Source organism: Hemiscyllium ocellatum, chromosome 31, assembly GCF_020745735.1.
Source record: "Hemiscyllium ocellatum isolate sHemOce1 chromosome 31, sHemOce1.pat.X.cur, whole genome shotgun sequence".
In the NCBI taxonomy this organism is placed as follows: domain Eukaryota; kingdom Metazoa; phylum Chordata; class Chondrichthyes; order Orectolobiformes; family Hemiscylliidae; genus Hemiscyllium; species Hemiscyllium ocellatum.
The window spans coordinates 12782470-12801172 of NC_083431.1; the positions used below are offsets into that span (position 1 = coordinate 12782470).

The following is an 18703-nucleotide window of genomic DNA, read 5'->3' on the forward strand; positions in this document are numbered from 1 at the left end:
GAAGCCTGCACATAAGCTGTGAGATCTGCTGAGTTTTTCTAGCAATTTGTTTTTCTTGTTGAACATAGTTCTCATTGTATTTACTGTTTTACTCTATTGTCTTGGACTCCGTGTTACTGCACCAGATCTTGTGCAACAAAGATCTTTGTTGGTTTCACAAAGTGCTATTTTGTTTTCTGGTCAGACATTGATGGCAGTTAGATTATCAGTTTTTGTCGTAATGTGCTTGTCAATAAGTTGACAACTGACGTGACAGCAGTAATATGTTTGATTTATATTGTTGCTGATGCAGCTGTTTGTATTCATTAAGAAGATAGAAGGCCCACAATCTGTTCATAAAGGCAAATTTATTTAGTAAACCATTAGTGTAACTCTGTCATCGGAAAGCTTTTAAAAACAACCTGTGATGTGAATGTGCTAATTTATTTTTGTTTGGAAAATGATTAACGTTTTAAATCTGATAAACACAATTTTTTTAACTTAGTATGCTGCTGCCCAGTTGACAAACTTACTGTGATACAGATCATGTACTGTAATTGTGAGACCTTGGTTTGTTTACCCAGAGACATTTTTGCTGTTTGAATAATTTGTCGCATTATATTATCTTTCTGGAATATTAGTCCTTGTAATTAATTTTAAACCTTATTCTTTCCAGAAGATTGTATGATAATGAGCATGATAATGCAGTCAATAAAGTTCTCAGGAAACAAAATGGCTACAGTCAGAAGAATCACCCAGAAGAGCACACTATAGACTGTGGTGATATTGTGTGGGCCCTTGCTTTTGGCTCTTCTGTACCTGAAAAACAGAGTCGCTGTGTGAACATTGAATGGCATCGATTCAAATTTGGCCAAGACCAGTTACTGCTGGCGACTGGCCTGAGCAATGGGCGTATCAAAATTTGGGATGTGTACACAGGTAACAAGATTCTCTTAACTGATGATTAGACACTTGATCAAGTTAGCAATGCGGATTGGAATCGTGTAATTCTAATAAAGCACACATGTCTAATAAAGCACACATGTCTAATAAAGCATACATGTCATTGCCACTTCATAATGTCCACAGATTACAATTTAGAAACAAAAAAATAATGAGTGCAGGCCATTTGAGTACCCCATTTAATTGAAATCTTAAGTATCTGTTTATTGAAAGCTGTCTTAGTGTAATTTTTATTTTTTGGGATTGAGCAGTCTTGTCCATTTGTCCCTAAACAGTGATTACTCATCTATTATTTCACCTGTGATCCTGTTTGTTTTTAACTTGTAGATTCTTATCCCTTCTTAATGATGCCACTTGGATTATGTCTGTTGCAACAATTTTGGTGCTTTTAGGCTGAGATGATTTGAATGCCTTTTGTGCCGTGACAATTGGGGAAACTTTAATCTCAGTGGTTGTTTGATTCATTTGGTTACTTGATCATGTTGTGTAGGGTGTCTTGTGTTTTTGATTGATGTGGAATTCTTTCAGGTGTAAGGCCTGTCATATTACCACCTCAATGTCCAAAACCCAGTACTCCTTCCAGGTGATGTAATTTACTCGTTTCCATCTCGAATACTGACCTCACTATTTGTATTGGAGAATCCAAACAGACTGGGTAACTGCACAGCATCAGCTCATTCTGTAAATGTGGCCTTGACTGTCTGCTGCTGGGGCTAATTATTAAATGCCTAACCAGGTGAAATTCACAGATTGGATTTCAAGTAATAGAGCATGTGTTGACTTAACATGTGAGGAAGCATCAGCAAATTTTCAGCCTGACACTTTTTTTTTGTCCCCCTCTTATCTGGTTCAGTTGTAACTCTACATAAGTAACCTTTTAACATGTTGTAGTAATGCATTTGTGCCCCTAATGAAGGAGAGCACCAATTATGTGAAGCACTAACAAAACATACCCCTCTATAGAATTATTAACAGCTATTTGTACATTACATGGTGCAGCAAAGGAAAAGTCAAAGGTAACAATCCTTTTGATTTCTAAGGAGAATGTAACCGTCAGTTACACACCTGTTAATTTCAGGTGGCCAGGTAGTGGAATACTGCCGTGCATTGTACGCTCCTAATTCTGAAACTGCTGGGGAAATTCAGTTTGAAATGGAAATCATGCCTAAAAGAGCAGAATTTCTTCAACAATCCTATTCTTTACCAATTTACGGTGTTTAAAGTTGACCGATCATAGGGCGCATTTTATCCGTTTGTCTTGGATCCAAACTCTTTCAATGCACTTGGCTGTCACAGACCCATTCATGCAATTGTGCATTTCTGTTTCTTAATTGCAAACGTGCTGATGTTTGTAACCTCACTTACATGACTTTAATGATTTGGGATAACTTCTGAATTCCTTTTAAGAACCTACTAGAAGTTTAATGTTAAAAGAACTATTAAAAACATAGTATTCCAACAGTTTGATAGCCAATAAACTGAGGGCCTATTTTGCCAATCACGTTGAGCTCTGAAACTAATCATTGCCTTTAACTTGACCTTTTTAATGCATCAGCATCTCTTCAACTTGCAGGTAGATTCCTTCTTAATTTGATGGATCACAATGAAGTTGTTCGGGATTTGACCTTTGCACCTGATGGCAGCCTTATCTTAGTGTCTGCATCAAGAGATAAAACTCTGAGAGTCTGGGATTTGAAGGATGATGGTATGTTTTTTAACACTGTGCCTACATCAATTTTGAGGGCTTTTCTTTAATAGCAACTAGTTTTGGTCATGCAAATTGAGTAATGTTAAGCCTAATGGCATGTTGGCCTTTAAATCAAAGAGATTAGAATACAATCTGCTGCTTCAGTAATTTGAATGGGTAAGCTAGTTGGTTTTGAAAATATTGGAAGGCATTTGGTAGGAAAAATGCACCAACATTTTCCGCTAAGGCAGGGACTCCACAGCAAGGGAGCATCTTTATATACTGAGTTTGACAGATGACAAAAATTGATAGTGTATTGGACAGTGAAGCAGTTTACTCCAGAATACAGTGGGACCTTGATTAGATGGGCTGATGGAGTTTGATTTAGATAAATGTGAGGTAAGGCAGATCAGGGAAAGACTTTCACAATTAATGGTAAGGTCCAAGGGAGTGTTGCCAAGCAAAGAGATCTTGGGTTCATAGTTACTTGAAAGTGGAGTTACGGGTAGACTGGGTACCTTTACCGTTAATGGTTAGTGCATTGAGCATTGGATTTGGGGGATCATGTTGTGGCTGTTCGGGGTATTGGTTCAGCCACCTTTGAAATATTGAGTTCAGTTCTGGTCACCCTCCTATAGGAAGGATGTTGTGAAACTTGAAAGGGTTCAGAAAAGATTTGCAAGGATGTTGCCAGGGTTGGAGGGTTTGTGCTATAGTGAGAGGCTGAATAGGCTGGGGCTATTTTCCTTGTAGCGTTAACGGCTTAAGGGGTGACTTAATAGAGGTTTGTAAAGTCACGATGGGAATGGTTATGGCAAATAGACAAGGTCCTTTCCCCAGGGTAGGGGAGTCCAAAACTGGGGGGGGCATTGGTTTAAAGTGGGGGGAGAAAGATTTAAAAGGGACCTCAGGAGCAATATTTTCATGCAGTGAGTGGTGCATGTATGGAATGTGCTGCCAGAGGCAGTGGTGGAGTCCTGAGTTTCTATTCATAAAGGTAGAGTTGGATTGGTGGAATGGATTCAAAACTTTGAATGGCTTTACCTTAAACTTTTTAATAATACATTTTACCGTTAGTTGCTGGCTAACCTGAACTCGGGGAGGTGAAAGTTAAAGGTGTTTTTCTTATTGTCTCGCTAATCAAGTGAAAGTTTGTTTTGTTAGTCAGTAAATGTTGGAAGGTTCTCAAATTCTGGGTTACCAACCCATGAAATGGTGCCAAGTATCAAACTGCCATGTGATCAGAGTTTAGGGAGTAAGTGGTTGTTGTGTATACTTGCTAGCTCTGACTTGTTGACTCCAGATTGACCTTAGTCTTTGTTAAAATCCACTCCCTCCTCCACTGACACTCAGAAGCAGTTGTACTATCACCAAGCATCGCAGTAATTCATCCATAGGCAGCACCTTCCAAACCCACGGACAATTCTTCGATCTTGAAGGATGAGGGCAGCAAATACATGGGAGTACCACCATCTGCAAGTCTCCCTCAAGCCACTTGCCATCCTGACTTGGAAATAGATCACCATTCCTTTATTTGCTGCATCAAAATCCTGGAATTCCCTGCGTAATTGGCATTGTGTGTCTGCTTGCAGGACATCAGTTCAAGAGGCAGCTCACCATCTCAAGAGCAACTAGAGGCAATCAATAGATGTTGGCTAGCCAGTGGTGCCCATACTTGAATTTTTAACAAAAAAAAGTTTCCAGGGGCAGGAACTGCAGAGGTGCTATACTGAATGAACTAGCCAATGGTTTGGAGGCTGTTCAATTCATATCTTTAAAGTTTGATTCAGTATGGAATTTGGCATAATTTTGAGTTTTGGAGCTGCAAGCTACATTTTTGACCGTAAAAGCTTCTTTCCTGCTTTGGGCTATATAGACAAATTAGATTGCAAGATTGATCTGCTCTTCTAAGGAGTAAGTTTGACTTTTCTCTAGTACTGTGGAGCACGTGGAACATTTGCTTTGATTTATACTTTTTGCTTGACTTGGACCATCTGAAATTTTGGGTTCAATTATCTCTTAAACAGGCAATATGGTGACTGTACTGAGAGGACATCACAACTGGGTGTATTGCTGTGCCTTCTCTCCAAATTCAAATATTCTCTGCTCTGTTGGAGCTGGGAAAGCGGTACGTGTGCAAGTTCCTTTTTTTGGGGGGAAAAGAAGTGTTGTTTGATGCATTGATCATAGTCCTTATGAAGTAGCATGCTTTAGACTCTATAAATCATTTGAGGTAGAATTTGCTCGGTGTCATCAAAATGTTTGTGCAAGTTATTGCATAATAGTGTTGCAATGTGGAAAAAAATTTCTAAACTCATAACTTGGGAATGTTAAATTCAAGCTTTAGTTGTGGCATTAATGTTATGCTAGTCTAGTCCTCTGGCTGTAATATTAAGCATATTGTAAGCATAAAATGCCTATAATTGAGTAGTTACTGAAAGTTGCTTGTATAGATGAATTTCTAGCATCTTGCTGCAGAGCATGCATGCAGAATATGTTTGAAAGTATCTTTCCGGTTTGACTATTGGATGTGACTTCATGTATGCACTGATTTGAATAAGAATTTGCTACTTCCTGGTGCTGAACCAGTATTCAATATTAGTTGTAATTTTGTTCCAGTACCTATAAACACTACCTTTTCTTGCTGTTGAAATAATTGCCATTAATTTGCTGGGAAAGATGTCTTGAGGCTTATTTCCTACATTGCTTGTTGCTAAGACATAATGCAATACCACCTGTGGTGGATTTTCTCCTTTCCTTAATATATGCCTCATAACTTATTGGGTTTTTTTCTCTAAATAAGAGGATAGACGAACCTGTTTTGAGACCTCTGTCAGATCAGATAAGATGAAGCGAGGCAGATTTTTGAAATTGGTAAATTACTTTATTTCTAACCGCAACACAAGCCATGTTCGCACACCACACCTTGATTCTCCCAGTGCTTATTGAAGATGCGTTTGATCAAATTAGCTTGTCATTCAGACATTCAGCCCAAGAAAGAAAGTGTACTAAGAGGAGGACAAAGTGAAGTCAGGAACATCATTAAAAACAAAAGAAACAACATACTATGTGGCGAAGATTAGTGGGAAGCCAGAGTATTAGGAAGCTTTGAAAATCCAACAGAGAATAAGTAAGGGGAAGGATATTGAAAGGAGAGTAAGGCATCTAGTAATGCAAAAGAAGATTGCAAGTGTTTTCTTTAGATATATAAAAGGTAAGAATGGGCATTGGACTGCTGGAAAACAAGGCTGGAGAAGTAGTAATGGGGAACAAAAAATGATGGAGGAACTGAACAGGTACATTATATCAGCACGGAAGAACTTAGAGAGTCAAGGGTTGAGGTGAGTGTACTGGCTGTCACTAAGGACAGGGTGCTGGGGAAGCTGAAAGGTCTGCAGGATAAATCACCTGGACTAGATGGACTACACCCCAAAGTCCTGAGGCACTGGTGATATGTCAATAATCAGTGAAGTCAGGGAGAGTCTTGGATGACTAGAAAATGACTGTAACACCCCTGTTTAAGAAGGGTGGGTGGCAGAAGACAGGAAATTATGGTCAGTTAGCCTGACTTCAGTCAGTAAGATTTGAGAGTCCATTATTAGGGATGAGATTCCAGAGTACTTGGCACTGCATGGTAAAACAGGACATGGCTTCATCAAGTGGATGTTACATCTGTCCAACCTATTAAACTTATTTTGGGTGATGAGTAAGTGGACATTATTTGTTTGGGTTGCATAAGCCTCCAGGAGGCTGCTAAATAAGGTAAGAGGATTGGCTGCCTGTTGAAACGCAGAGTGTGGGAGTAAAGCGGTCTTTTTAATGATGGCAGCAGGTGACTAGTGTAGTTGTGTAAGGCTGAATGTTGGCACTGCAACTGATCATGTTAACAATGTGGACAAAGGAATGGAGAGTCTTACTGTTCAGTTTGCACTTGGCAAAGGTAGATGGAAGGACAGGAAGTGTTGAAGAAACTGGGAGGTTGCAGAAGGATTGAATAGTTGGGAGAATGGGCATCGAAGTTACACATGGACTACAATGTGGGGAAGTGAGATTTTGCACTTCGGTAGGAAGCATATAAGTGTTGACCCTTTCTAAACGAGGAAAGGCTTAGGAAATCTAAAGTACAAAGGGACTTGAATCGCACTTTAGGATTCTCTTGAGGTAGGCGAGACAAACGTGCAGGTTGAATTGGTAGTTAGGAAGGCAAATGCAGTATTAGCTTTCATTTCAAGAGAGCTAAAATACAAGAGCAGAGATGTACTGCTGAGGCTGAAAGGCTCTGGTCAGACTGCATTTGGAATATTAAGAGCAGTTTTGGGTCCCACACGTAAGAAATGATGCGCTAATGTTGCAGGGATTCCAGAGGAGTTTTACAAAACTGATCCTGGGGATGAAGGACTTGTCATATAAGGAGCAGTTGAAATTATGGCTTTGTTGTACGTGAAGAAGTTTAGAAGGATGAGGAGGGATCTCATTTAAAACTTTCAGAATTCAAGATAGAGTGGATGTGAAGATGTTTCTACTAGTTGGTGAGACTAAGACCTGAGGGCGCGGCCTCACAGCGAAGACACGACTCTTTAGAACTGAGATGAGGAATTACTTTAGCCATGGGGTGGTGAATCCATAGATCTCCTTGCTGCAGAAGGCTATGGAGGTGATGTCATTGAGTGTCTTTAAGTCAGAAAGGTTCTTGATTAGTAAGCATCTCAAGGGTTACGGGGCGAAGGCAGTGGGATGGATTTGAGAAACACATCAGCCGTGGTCAAATGGTGGAACTAATTCAATGAGCCAAGCAATCTATTTCTACTATACTCATGGTCTTACAGTTGAATTCTCTTAAGAGCTTCATTGCTTGGATCACTTCCAAGTTGTATTAATTTTTGTGGTGTAATAAATGACAGTTGTAACTGCTACTGATTATGCACACTGTATTGTAAAATTATCAAAACTATATTGCTGGGGAAACTCAGATTTGGCAACCAATGTGGAGAAAAGACAGATAATGTTTCAACTCCTGTGACCCTTCTTCAGACTCTAGAATTAAATTCACTAACTAGACCATGGAGGGAGGAGAAGATGATCAAATCAAGTGCATTTCATCTAATGCTTGCACAACTTATTAATGACCCAGAGAAAACATTTGTATGCACATACTCAAGTTAATTTAATCTCTCCTTTATTTTTTAAACAGTCAGTCAATTTAAAAGCATTTGAAAGTTCAGAATGATTGGGTGCTCCTTTTCAGATTTAGATTGCATTTTAATTGCTTTACTTATTATTTCTTTGTTTCCAAATGTTGGATTTCTGCCTTACAAAGAAAGTCCACCTGCTATATAAATGCTTATTTTTAATAGTGTAATATTTGCAGTTGTGCAAATTTTTGTTCTCAACATTCTTGTGGTATTATTCAGTATCACATGATCACATCTGCAACAAAAGATGCTTCAATTTTGAACAGCTTCCAAAATCCAATAGTCAAACTGAACCCTGAATAATACAGGCAGCACATTAGTCTATCTTAAAGCTGTGGAACATCTGTTCATATTTCAGGATTTTTCAGAGTTGGTTAATAAAAGCAGAAAGCCAACAAAGTTAAATTGACTTAAAACCTGTTATTGTATTCAGTTATTTTCATATCGAGTAAAAGGTAAACTCTTCTGAACTCTTACTCAATGCAGTATGAATTGGATCTCTGCTTATTTTAAATAACTTCCTGAAATGTAAACTTTGATTCTGCATCTTTAGCAATTGGCTCCTTTTAAAGGAATGTTGAATGTAGTTTTATAAGTTTTGTATCAATTTTAATAGACCACAGCTTTGTATATCTAAGTTCATAGTTAGAAGTAGCTCAAATTGTAAATTTTAAATTATCTTTTCAAGTTGTTAGTAAGGACTTGTTTACAATATTGTCATCAAGTAACTTCACTAAGCACTTTTTGTCATTGACATTACCCAAGAATATAGCGACCTCAAACATTTGAAATTCGTCAATGTTTAAACTGATCATTTCCTTCCACTCACCAAATATATTTAAAGATTCATGTTTAACTATATTTTTGCAAGCATACTTATTCAAGTAGCCTGTTTAACTATATTATCATGTTGGGAGCCCAGAAAGTGGACTTTTAGCCAGAAGGGATGTTTTAACCAAGCCTAGTTCCTGGTGGTCCATTTATTTGTAGGCATACAATTCTGCTGCACCATTGAATAAGATCCTGACTGATCTGTTTTTCATGTATTACATATTCTCCTCTCTCTCTCTCTCTCTCTCTCTCTCTCTCTCTCTCCTCGCACTTTTTAAAATACTCTGCCAAAACAAGCATCTTCTCATTTTCCCACATTATGCTCCATCTGCCAGACTTGACTCATTCAACCAATCTGTTTGCAACCTTCTATGTCCTCTTCACAGCATACTTCTCCCTATCTTTTTGCCATCTACAAATTTAGCCTTTGCTTCCCTCACCTTAAGTTGTTTTCAGAAGCCATATTGCTAGGATTAAGAATTTTGCTGTTTGAAAAGCTGAATGGCTTTCTTCTGTGTTGTATGTGCTGTTTTGGTTCTGCTTTTTATTTTTATCTTCTTTTCCATGGCCCTTATCTTAAAAAAAAGTTCACTTTTGTTGGCCCTTTCCAAACGACAAGTGAAATCTGGACTTTTGATGTAATGGCTGAGTTTCTCAGTAAGTAGTGCACTCCTTCAGTCAGCTATCGGAAGAGCCCCATTTAATAAATTGCAATTTACTATATTTGTGATTTTTCTTTGTTTTCTTGCCGTTGAGTAAAGGCAGTTGAGCTGATCTACTTCAAATTTAGGTCTTGCCTGTCCAGTCATGCTGCACAAAAGGTGCAGAAAGAAGGACATTGGCAATAGTAGTAGCTGTGCAGAAAGGAAGCATCTCTTGAGTGCAAGGTACATTCATAAAGTAAGACATAAACAGGTTCTGGTTTATGCCCTTTTTTGTTTTTAGCAAAATTTTATGCGTCCTAGTTTGACAGATTGTGGCAAGTTTGACTCTTATTTACGTGGCTGGGATCTTGATGTCTGCTCTTGGCAGCTACAACCTTCCTATAAATTTACAGAGAATGGGAGAAATTGTTAACTGGCAAGAACATGAGCAGCAAACCCAGGCTGTTTTCAGTGACTATTGTAAGTTTTTGCAGGGCATGTCATTTTCAAAACATTCTCTCTTGTGACTTACCATGGAGTGTAGTCATCTTTCAAAGCCAGAAATGTGAATTGGCCAGTTTCTTTTTGTTCGTAATAGTTATGGATAGCGACGTACTGCTGAACAGTTTAACGGAAACATTTAATCTTTTCCCCCACTTTACTAAGTATTTTTTTCCTCTTTAGATCTCCCGCAGCATGTACCATTCCTGGCAGAGGGTGGGCAGGCGACCTGCTCCCTGGCCTCTGACAATGTTACCAGAAGGTGTGTGAGAGCAGCCCAGGATAACTTCCTTGGTTTTTGCTTTTTTCCTCCCTCTTCCTCCTATTTGGGAGGGACTTGACTTCAGCTTGGTTCTTCCCCCCCCAGACAGCCCGGGTAAGATCGGGAATGCTGCGTGGGCAATCACAAATATGTGAACCTATGTTGTTGAATTCCCATTGGAGCACCAGTCTGCTGCACCACTGGACTACCTACTATGAATACTGTTTTAAATATTCAGTGTGTATGGTAGATCTTTTATTTCTATTTCCAGAAAATATAGAAATGCGCAGTGCTGTAGAGTTAATCATCAATGTGCTATAGTTTGGAGGTGAAATAAGTCTGCAGTTTTACTTTCTGCTATCCACTATATCCTTTTGGTGAGCACATTGAGCCTGAACTGCACTGATGGGTTGATAAATTATCTACTGAGTAGTTGTAATGTACCAAGAACTCGACTTATAATACTTGGTCTATGCTATAATGTTTTCGGTCAGGGCAGTGTTAGGCCAGTTATACTGGCTTTGCCTTCTGAGAGATGAGTAGGGAGCATTGGTTAAGAATCTTGCCTTTGATTGCAGCTCTCTCAGTATGTGTGCATGTGGTGAGTTCGGAGGAGGACAGAATTGTTCTGCGATACACTCCAGCTTGTTGATACATGTTGTCTAGATTAGCTCTTGAGCAATTACTTGGGCATGGAACTGGAGGGTACCCAGTACCTGAAAATCTCTCCTAGCATAAGTCAGAATTCAAGAACAAAAGTTGTAAAACGGAAGGAATCACATTTAGTCTGTGACTGATGCATCAGTAATTCCTTATTTTTGAAGACATGAAAAATGTTGACTATTTTAATTGTATGTAACAGAAGGGAAGGAACAGGCAATGGCAATGCTTATTTAAATCAAATTGAAATTATAACATTTGCTTGACTACATAATTAACTTGCATAGATGTTGAGAAAACACTGCATTATTTATTTTAGTGTATTATCTGGGCAATTTCAGCTTTTAAATACTTTCAGCAGATTATTTGGAATGACCAAAAGGCAGTTAAGATTATTAGTATACTAAATTGGTCTTGTATGTATTGCTTGGGTGGAAGTTTGCATAATTTTAAAAATCACTTAGGGCAAATGTATCTATCATTAATTTGCATCTTTAAAACTCTAATTCACAATGATATTGCAACAAAAATCCTTCTGATCTTTACACACAAGAATACGCAGATATATATGGTGTTGCTGTAACTCTGTGCGCTGCCATGTTTTTACAGGAGTGGAGAAAGCGCATCTTTTATTTTTGTGTTAGAATGATTTCCATGTGGCTGTAAAGAGGTGCCAGGCCAAGGCTAGATTGGTTACATGCTGATGGAAAGGAGTCCAAGTTATGACTGGGTTACTGTCCTTGAAATAGGGGAGGTCTGTGCTCTTTGACCAGTGGAGGGGTATGTGACCCAGTAGGTCTGTGGAAAAGTTCAGTTTATATGTCCATCAAAAATATTGCATATATGACTATCGTATACATTTTACGAAGTTTTTCTCTGTAATTGAATCATCTGGTTAATGTGTTCTCATAACTGTAATATATCCCAAAATGTAATATTGTAGCCTCAGTTTTGTGCTGTTTGCCAAAGGATTGTTCCTTTAGGCCGTCAAACATGTTCTTTTCTCTTGCAGTATCTGCTGTTTCATAGGCTCTCGCTCCTGATGAAAACGTTTTGTAAACACACGTGAACTTTAACTCTGAATGGAGGTTCCGTTGGAGTAACAAAATGTTATGCTTAAGTTACCTGTACTGTATTTTTCTACATTTTTGTTTCTGAAGTGTTAAATTTCAATTGGAAGATGTAATTTTTAAAACTTGTAAAACTGTTTAAATTATTTAAACATCCTTTGTGGATGGTGGAAAGTAAAATGTTGGATATGTTATTTAGAATAAATAGTTATAGCTGGCATGTTTGTAAATATCGCTTAAAAATTTTTAGTTGCAATAATGACACTGAGCATATCAATTTGGAAGTACTGTATAATTTGAAATACTTGATTGCTTGAAAATTTATACTAAACCTGACATTATAAATTAACTAGATCTTGTTTGGGAAGACGAACCATAAACTGGAGCTGTAAACCTCAATTTTCTCATTGCAGGTTTTTCTGTGGAACATGGAACGCTACACCATGATCCGTAAACTTGAAGGTCACCTTAATGATGTGGTATCATGTGAATTCTCTCCTGATGGAGCATTGTTGGCTACAGCCTCATATGATACGCGAGTTATTGTATGGGATCCACATACAGGCAGTATTTTGTTCGAACTGGGGTAAGTGACTGCAGTTCAGTAATAGGTAATGCAGCCAATTATATTATTATATAATAACACTGAACAGTCTGAATTTTTTTGCTCATCCTCTCCTGGGGTGCTGATTCATATTGGTGTCTGGTCTCTATGGGCTTCTACTTGACAACGTTTACATACTTATATCAGTGGTAGGGAAATTATAGGAAAAGTTTCTTAAGGGCAGGATTTACACACATTTGGAAAAGAATGGCCTTATTAAAGGTGGTCAGCATGGCTTTGTGCAGGGTAAGTCATGTCTCAGATCTGAGGTTGTAAGAAGTGATTCAGGGTTACGCTGTGGATGTAGTTTACATGGACTTAAAAATATTTGACAAAGTATTTCATGGTAGGCTGGTCCAGAAGGCTAAGCTACATGGATTCACAGTGAGTTCATAAGTTGATATGAAATTGACATTGTTATCAACAGATGATAGTTGTGGAGAGGAGGTATTTTTCTAATTGAAGGTTTGTGGTCAGTCGTATTCTACAAGGACAGTGTTTGGTGATCAAAGGACCTGTTTGTAATATGAATGAAAATTTCAGTGGTCTGATTAGTAAGTTTGCAGGTGACACAAAAATTGGAGTTATGGTTAGTGAAGAAGGTTGACAATAAGTCAAGGTGTAGATCATTTGGAAATTCAGAGGAATGGCAGGTGGAGTTTAATCCGGGCAAGTGATAAGTAATACATTTTAGGAGATCAAATGCGTGAGGAAAGTATACAGTCAATGACCTTCGGAGTATTGATACCGAAGGATCAATGGGATAGGAGTCCATTACTCTCTGAAATTGGCAAAACCAGTGGATAAAGTGGGCAGCATGCTTCCCTTCAATTGGGGCATTAAGTACAAAAGTTGGCAAGTCATGTTGCAGCTATATAGAACTTCAGGCCACATTTGGAATAGTACTGCAGTTTTGGTTGCCACACAACAAAGGATGTGGAGGCTTTGGAGAGGATGCAAAAGAGGTTTGCCAGGATGTTGCCTGAATCGGAGTGTATTAGCTATAAGGAGAGGTGAGACAAAGTTGGATTGTTTTGGCTTGAGCTTGAGGTGATCATATGCTGCAGGGGTTTTGGAGGGTAGTTGGGTGCTTGAAATATCCTGCCAGGGTAGTGGTAGAAGCAAATATGATAGCAGCATTTAAGAGTCATTTAGACAGACATGTGAACAAGCAGGGAATAGAGGTATATGAACCACAAGTGGGCAGATGGAATTAGTTTAGAATGGCATCTTGGTTGGTGCAGACATAGTGATTGAAGGCATTGTTCCTGTGTTCAATAGTTCTGTGTTCTCTAATTCTGAACTTGGTTCGCAGTGTTGCAGCACTGCACTACATGTTTGTTTTTTAAAATTTGTTCGTGGGTTTTGAGTATTGCTGACACGTAAGTTAGCATTTGTTGTCTGGAAGAAAGTGGTGGGGAATGCCCCTGTGAACTCCTGTAGAACTGTAGAATAAACCATTAGATGGTGCTTGCTTTTACACTTTTGATGTGCTGTATTACTTCAATGCACTTCATTCGGAATTTATAGGATACCACAAAGCTACAAAGTAGTAGGTCACTATTCGCATAGAGGTGGTGAGAAATTAAATTATTGACTTGACAAAAGATGTTCATGAAGAGTTGAGCACTTGTGCATCAATCTGAATAACCAGTTTTTGTTAACAATAGCCACCAATTAAATTTCTTTCTCAGAAAAATGTAAATTGTGTTCAGCTTTTGGATCTTGTTGATGTAAATTTTCTTGGTACAAACGAAGATTTATACATGTTAATTAGAATTGCTGCCATCAAAACATTTCAGCTTTATCACTTGGGAGCCTGAGGTTTTTGGGGTTGGGGAGAAGAAAGAGTATGTAGTTGGGTTTATGATGATTTAAAACTCTCAAGCTTTGCAGTGTCTCTCATTTTTCCCAACAATTGCCCAATAAACTTACTAGTTTAAATACGTCATTCAGAGGTTTCACATTCTAAAAGTGTAATGCAGTGCATGCCTTTCAATTTGTAAAGGGGGAAAGTTAAGATGTTTTCATGAGTTTGACTTTTTCACTTTTATCTTTGCAGGCACCTGTTTCCACCTCCAACTCCAATATTTGCTGGTGGAGCAAATGATCGCTGGGTGAAATCTGTTGCCTTTTGCCATGATGGTTTGCACATTGCTAGTATTGCTGATGACAAGTAAGTGGATATTAAATATTTTGAGGGGTAGAATTTCTCTTCTGGAGGAATGCTAATGTCATAGTGGCAGTGTTGAAGTCAGCAGCAGTGAACACAGGAAGGAGGAGCTTGACTCTTCGGATTGGCTGTTCCCATGTATTTTGTGTGCTGGATCAAGAATATATATTACAACAGTTAGCTGTACCTCCTTCTGTAGTGCCACATACCTCAATCTCAATGATACATGCTCACTATATTTATTTCGGTTGTTGAAAGTCCAATCATTTAGAATAACTTACTTATATTGGAGTTGGATTCATAAGTAGTTTAATTCTCAAAAGCTGCTTGAAAGATTTTTCTGTTCTGGGCTAACTCTACCTTTTTTGGTTTAAAATTTGGAATGGAAGTAATCCTGGAACAAGAATATTCTTTCTGTTTTAAACCGGAGGGAATTTACATGAGTTACACCTAAGATTTGGATTTTATTAAATTTTTATAAACCTGATTTAGAAGCTTCAAAACACTGCAGTTGAAAAAACTTTTATTTCAAGCCCTCAAGCAGCAAATTCTGTCAGTGTTACCAATTGGAAAATTGACTCAATGTATTTAATGAGATTAAACTAACTTTTTATTCCTCGGATAAATTCTCATCATTCCTCTTTGATTAATTTTCTCATCCAGTTATTTCTGAAATGACTGGAGTAATCTTGGTTTGGATTTATTCTAATTGTGAAATGATTTCTGCTAAAATTTGCAAACTCTGCAGAACTGCTAAGGTCTTGATATGTGGTAGCCCATTTAAGATTGATGAGAAATTTCTTGTGGATCTGTATTTATTAGCCTTCTGCTGTTCCATATTTCATACTAGATTAATTGTGTGAACTGGCTAATGTTGTTTATTTCAGAATGGTGAGATTCTGGAGGATTGATAAAGATTGCCCAGCAGAAGTTGCTCCTTTAAGTAATGGCCTATGTTGTGCCTTTTCTCCAGATGGTAGTGTTCTTGCTACTGGGTAGGTATATTAATAGCTGACCTTTCATGATGCTTGGAGTTTGTTTAATGTGATGCTGTATTCATTTGCAATTTTCAAATGAGGTTTGCATTCCGAAGAATCTAATGTCTCTTCTAAGTGTTAAGTGTCCTCTATACATGCTACTAGACATGCTGAGTTTCTTCAGCATTTTGTTGTTTCTCCACCTTCTGTAGTGTTTATTCCAGATGCTTTGAATTCCGAAGGAAAAGTAAAGGAGTCCTAATTGTTTTGCAGTTGTCCAGTTTCTTTTGAATTCAGATTTGGGAAAACTGTGCTTCCTGTATTACTCATCTCATTTTCAAATTAGTGAGAATGGATATCAGTAACTATGAATATGGTTTTTCTTTTTGGAGATAAGTTTTGTTTTGTTGATGGTACTTTTAAGCAAGTGAGAAGGTGATTGCTGTCATATCTCTGCCACTGCCACGTACTTTTTTAATGTTTTAGTTGCTGACCTTGGATCAAACATTAATGCTACATTTGCTTTATTTTTTTCTCCAAAGGACACAAGATGGTAGTGTTCACTTCTGGGCCACTCCCAGGTACGTCCCTAGTCTTCAGCATCTCTGTCGCATGGCTCTGCGAAGAGTAATGGTTACCACGTCTGTTGAGAACCTGCCTATCCCACCAAAGATAGTTGAATATCTAACATATCGCACAAACTGACCATTTGGAGCTGCGTAGCTTCAAAAAAAACCTATGTTGTATGTTGCCTTTATTGTTTAGATGTAGACAAACGGGTGTATTTTGCTGCCTTTGTCAGCAAAACTTTCATTTGGAGCCTGGTTAGTTCATACAGATTTTTTTCTGTAAAAACTGTACATTCTGTAAACCTGTACCGTTATATATAAATATCAGCTTGTACCATAGCTACTTTCTATTCTGTTTTGGTGGTCCAATTTTTTTTGTTCTTGTAAATAAATTTTGTTTTGTAAATGTATTTTTTTGGAAACGGCTGAAAGGTTTGCTATTCAATATTGTCTGCAACTGAAAGGAAACAGTTGTCATGTCAACTGCCAAAGACCTGTTTTTATAAACTATCATTTGCAAATGCAGACAAAAGCTGCACTTCATTTAAATGTGAATTTATATTTCCTTCATCTATTAAAGAGAAGTTGAGTTTTATCTTTGGTGTTTTATTAAATGTCAATTTTTGCTGCTGTGTAATGTACCTGCAAGTTTACAGTTAATTCCATGTGAGATGGCCCATCTTTATCCTACTTTAGCTGAAAAACATCATACTCATGGCAAACTGTGGATAAGTGATCATGTACATCAAGGCTCTACTTTTGAGCAAACTGAAGTTAAAACTTACTTTAATTATCAAAGAATCGATCCATCTAAACTTCAGGTTTATCTTAATACGTTAAAACTGTTGCTGTAATTACAAATGTGATGTGTCCCTGAGAATGGGCCCAGTCAAGCTATAGATGTAAAGTGAGAGGCATTTCAATAGGTTATGATTTAATGTTTTGTGCCATTGCTCAAAGTTTGCATATTATGTGGAAATTCATTTCTTCACAAGTTGCGCCATGATCATTTGAATATGTTATGCAAATAAAATTGGAGCTAGGTAACCTGGGTCGAATCAAGGAACCAATCCATCTCCCTTGAATGTCAAACAAGTAATTTGCCAGGTACATACCTCAAACAGAATTGTGAACAAATCTCCACAACTTGTCCAACTAGTTTCTAGCACATGTCCCAACATGACTTGATCTTAGTGCCCTGATCAATTTTAATTAGTTGAACTGAACCATTTGAAATGCTGGTGGGTGTAGTGTTGGTGCTCAGATTTTATTATTCTGCACTTGGCATGTATCAATATATCTCGTTCCTAATTTTATCCAGTGTGTCGTCACAAATTTGAAGCACTGTTGACAGGAGTTTCTCAATGTGCTAATATCTGTAATTTTTGAAAATGTTTGGAATGCTTTGAAGATGAAAACTGCAACACGGGCAGCACAGTGGCTCAGCATGAGAAAGCTGGGTACAATTCCAGACTCAACTGTGTGGAGTTTGCACAATTTCCCCATGTCTGTAGGTTTTCTCCCACTGTCCAAAGATGGGAAGTTTAGGTGGATTTAACGTGCTAAATGATTTGGATGTGAGCAAAAGAGGTACAGTTGGTAAGTTTGCAGATGACACCAAAATTGGAGGTGTAGTGGACAGCGAAGAGGGTTACCTCAGATTACAACAGGATCTGGATCAGATGGGCCAATGGGCTGAGAAGTGGCAGATGGAGTTTAATTCAGATAAATGCGAGATGCTGCATTTTGGGAAAGCAAATCTTAGCAGGACCTATATACTTAATGGTAAGGTCCTGGCGAGTGTTACTGAACAAAGAGACCTTGGAGTGCAGGTTCATAGCTCCTTGAAAGTAGAGTCACTGGTAGATAGAATAGTGAAGAAGGCGAGTGGTATGCCTTCCTTTATTGGTCAAAGTATAGAATACAGGAGTTGGGAGGTCATGTTGTGGCTGTAAAGGACATTGGTTAGGCCACTGTTGGAATATTGTGTACAATTCTGGTCTCCTTCCTATCTGAAAGATGTGAAACTTGAAAGGGTTCAGAAAAGATTTACAAGGATGTTGCCAGGGTTTAGAGGTTTACAAAATTGAGGGGCATGGATAGGGTAAATGTGCAAAGTCTTTTCCCTGGGGTTGGGGAGTCCAGAACTAGAGGGCATAGGTATAGGGTGAGAGAGGAAAGATACAAAGGACACCTAACGGACAACATTTTCTCTCAGACTGGTACGGTTATGGAATGAGCTGCCAGAAGAAGCGGTGGAGGCTGGTACACTGCAACATTTAAAAGGCATTTGGATGTGAATAGGAAGGGTTTGGAGGGAAATGGGTTGGGTTCTGGCAGGTGGGATTAGATTGGGTTGGGATATCTGGTCGTCATGGACAGGTTGAACCAAAGGGTCTGTTTCCATGCTGTACATCTCTCTAACAGAAGGATTCTCAGACTAACTTTGACACCAAGAGCTATTAGGCAGCGTGAGAGAACAGGTGACCAAAAACATGGTTGAAGAAGTAATTTGTGGCAGATTGCCTTAATTACTGGAGAGGTGGAGGGAGGGAACTTCAGAGCTAAGGACCTGAGTAGCTGATGACAGC

The 18703-nt window shown here is 38.4% G+C and overlaps 1 protein-coding gene across 2 annotated transcripts in view; it reads left to right on the top strand.

The window, feature by feature from the left end:
* Positions 1-16707, top strand: part of wsb1 (WD repeat and SOCS box containing 1) — a 23600-nt gene extending 6893 nt beyond the window's left edge. The window contains exons 3-9 of one of the 2 annotated variants that reach the window (XM_060848337.1): positions 659-918; positions 2516-2647; positions 4657-4757; positions 12203-12375; positions 14456-14569; positions 15454-15561; positions 16086-16707. In XM_060848337.1, coding sequence (XP_060704320.1) covers positions 659-918; positions 2516-2647; positions 4657-4757; positions 12203-12375; positions 14456-14569; positions 15454-15561; positions 16086-16248 — 1051 coding nt within the window. In that variant the 3' untranslated portion in view covers positions 16249-16707. Of the gene's footprint in view, positions 1-655; positions 919-2515; positions 2648-4656; positions 4758-12202; positions 12376-14455; positions 14570-15453; positions 15562-16085 lie in introns of both variants that reach the window. The other variant, XM_060848336.1, reaches the window with a different exon arrangement.
* The last annotated feature ends 1996 nt before the right edge of the window (positions 16708-18703 follow it).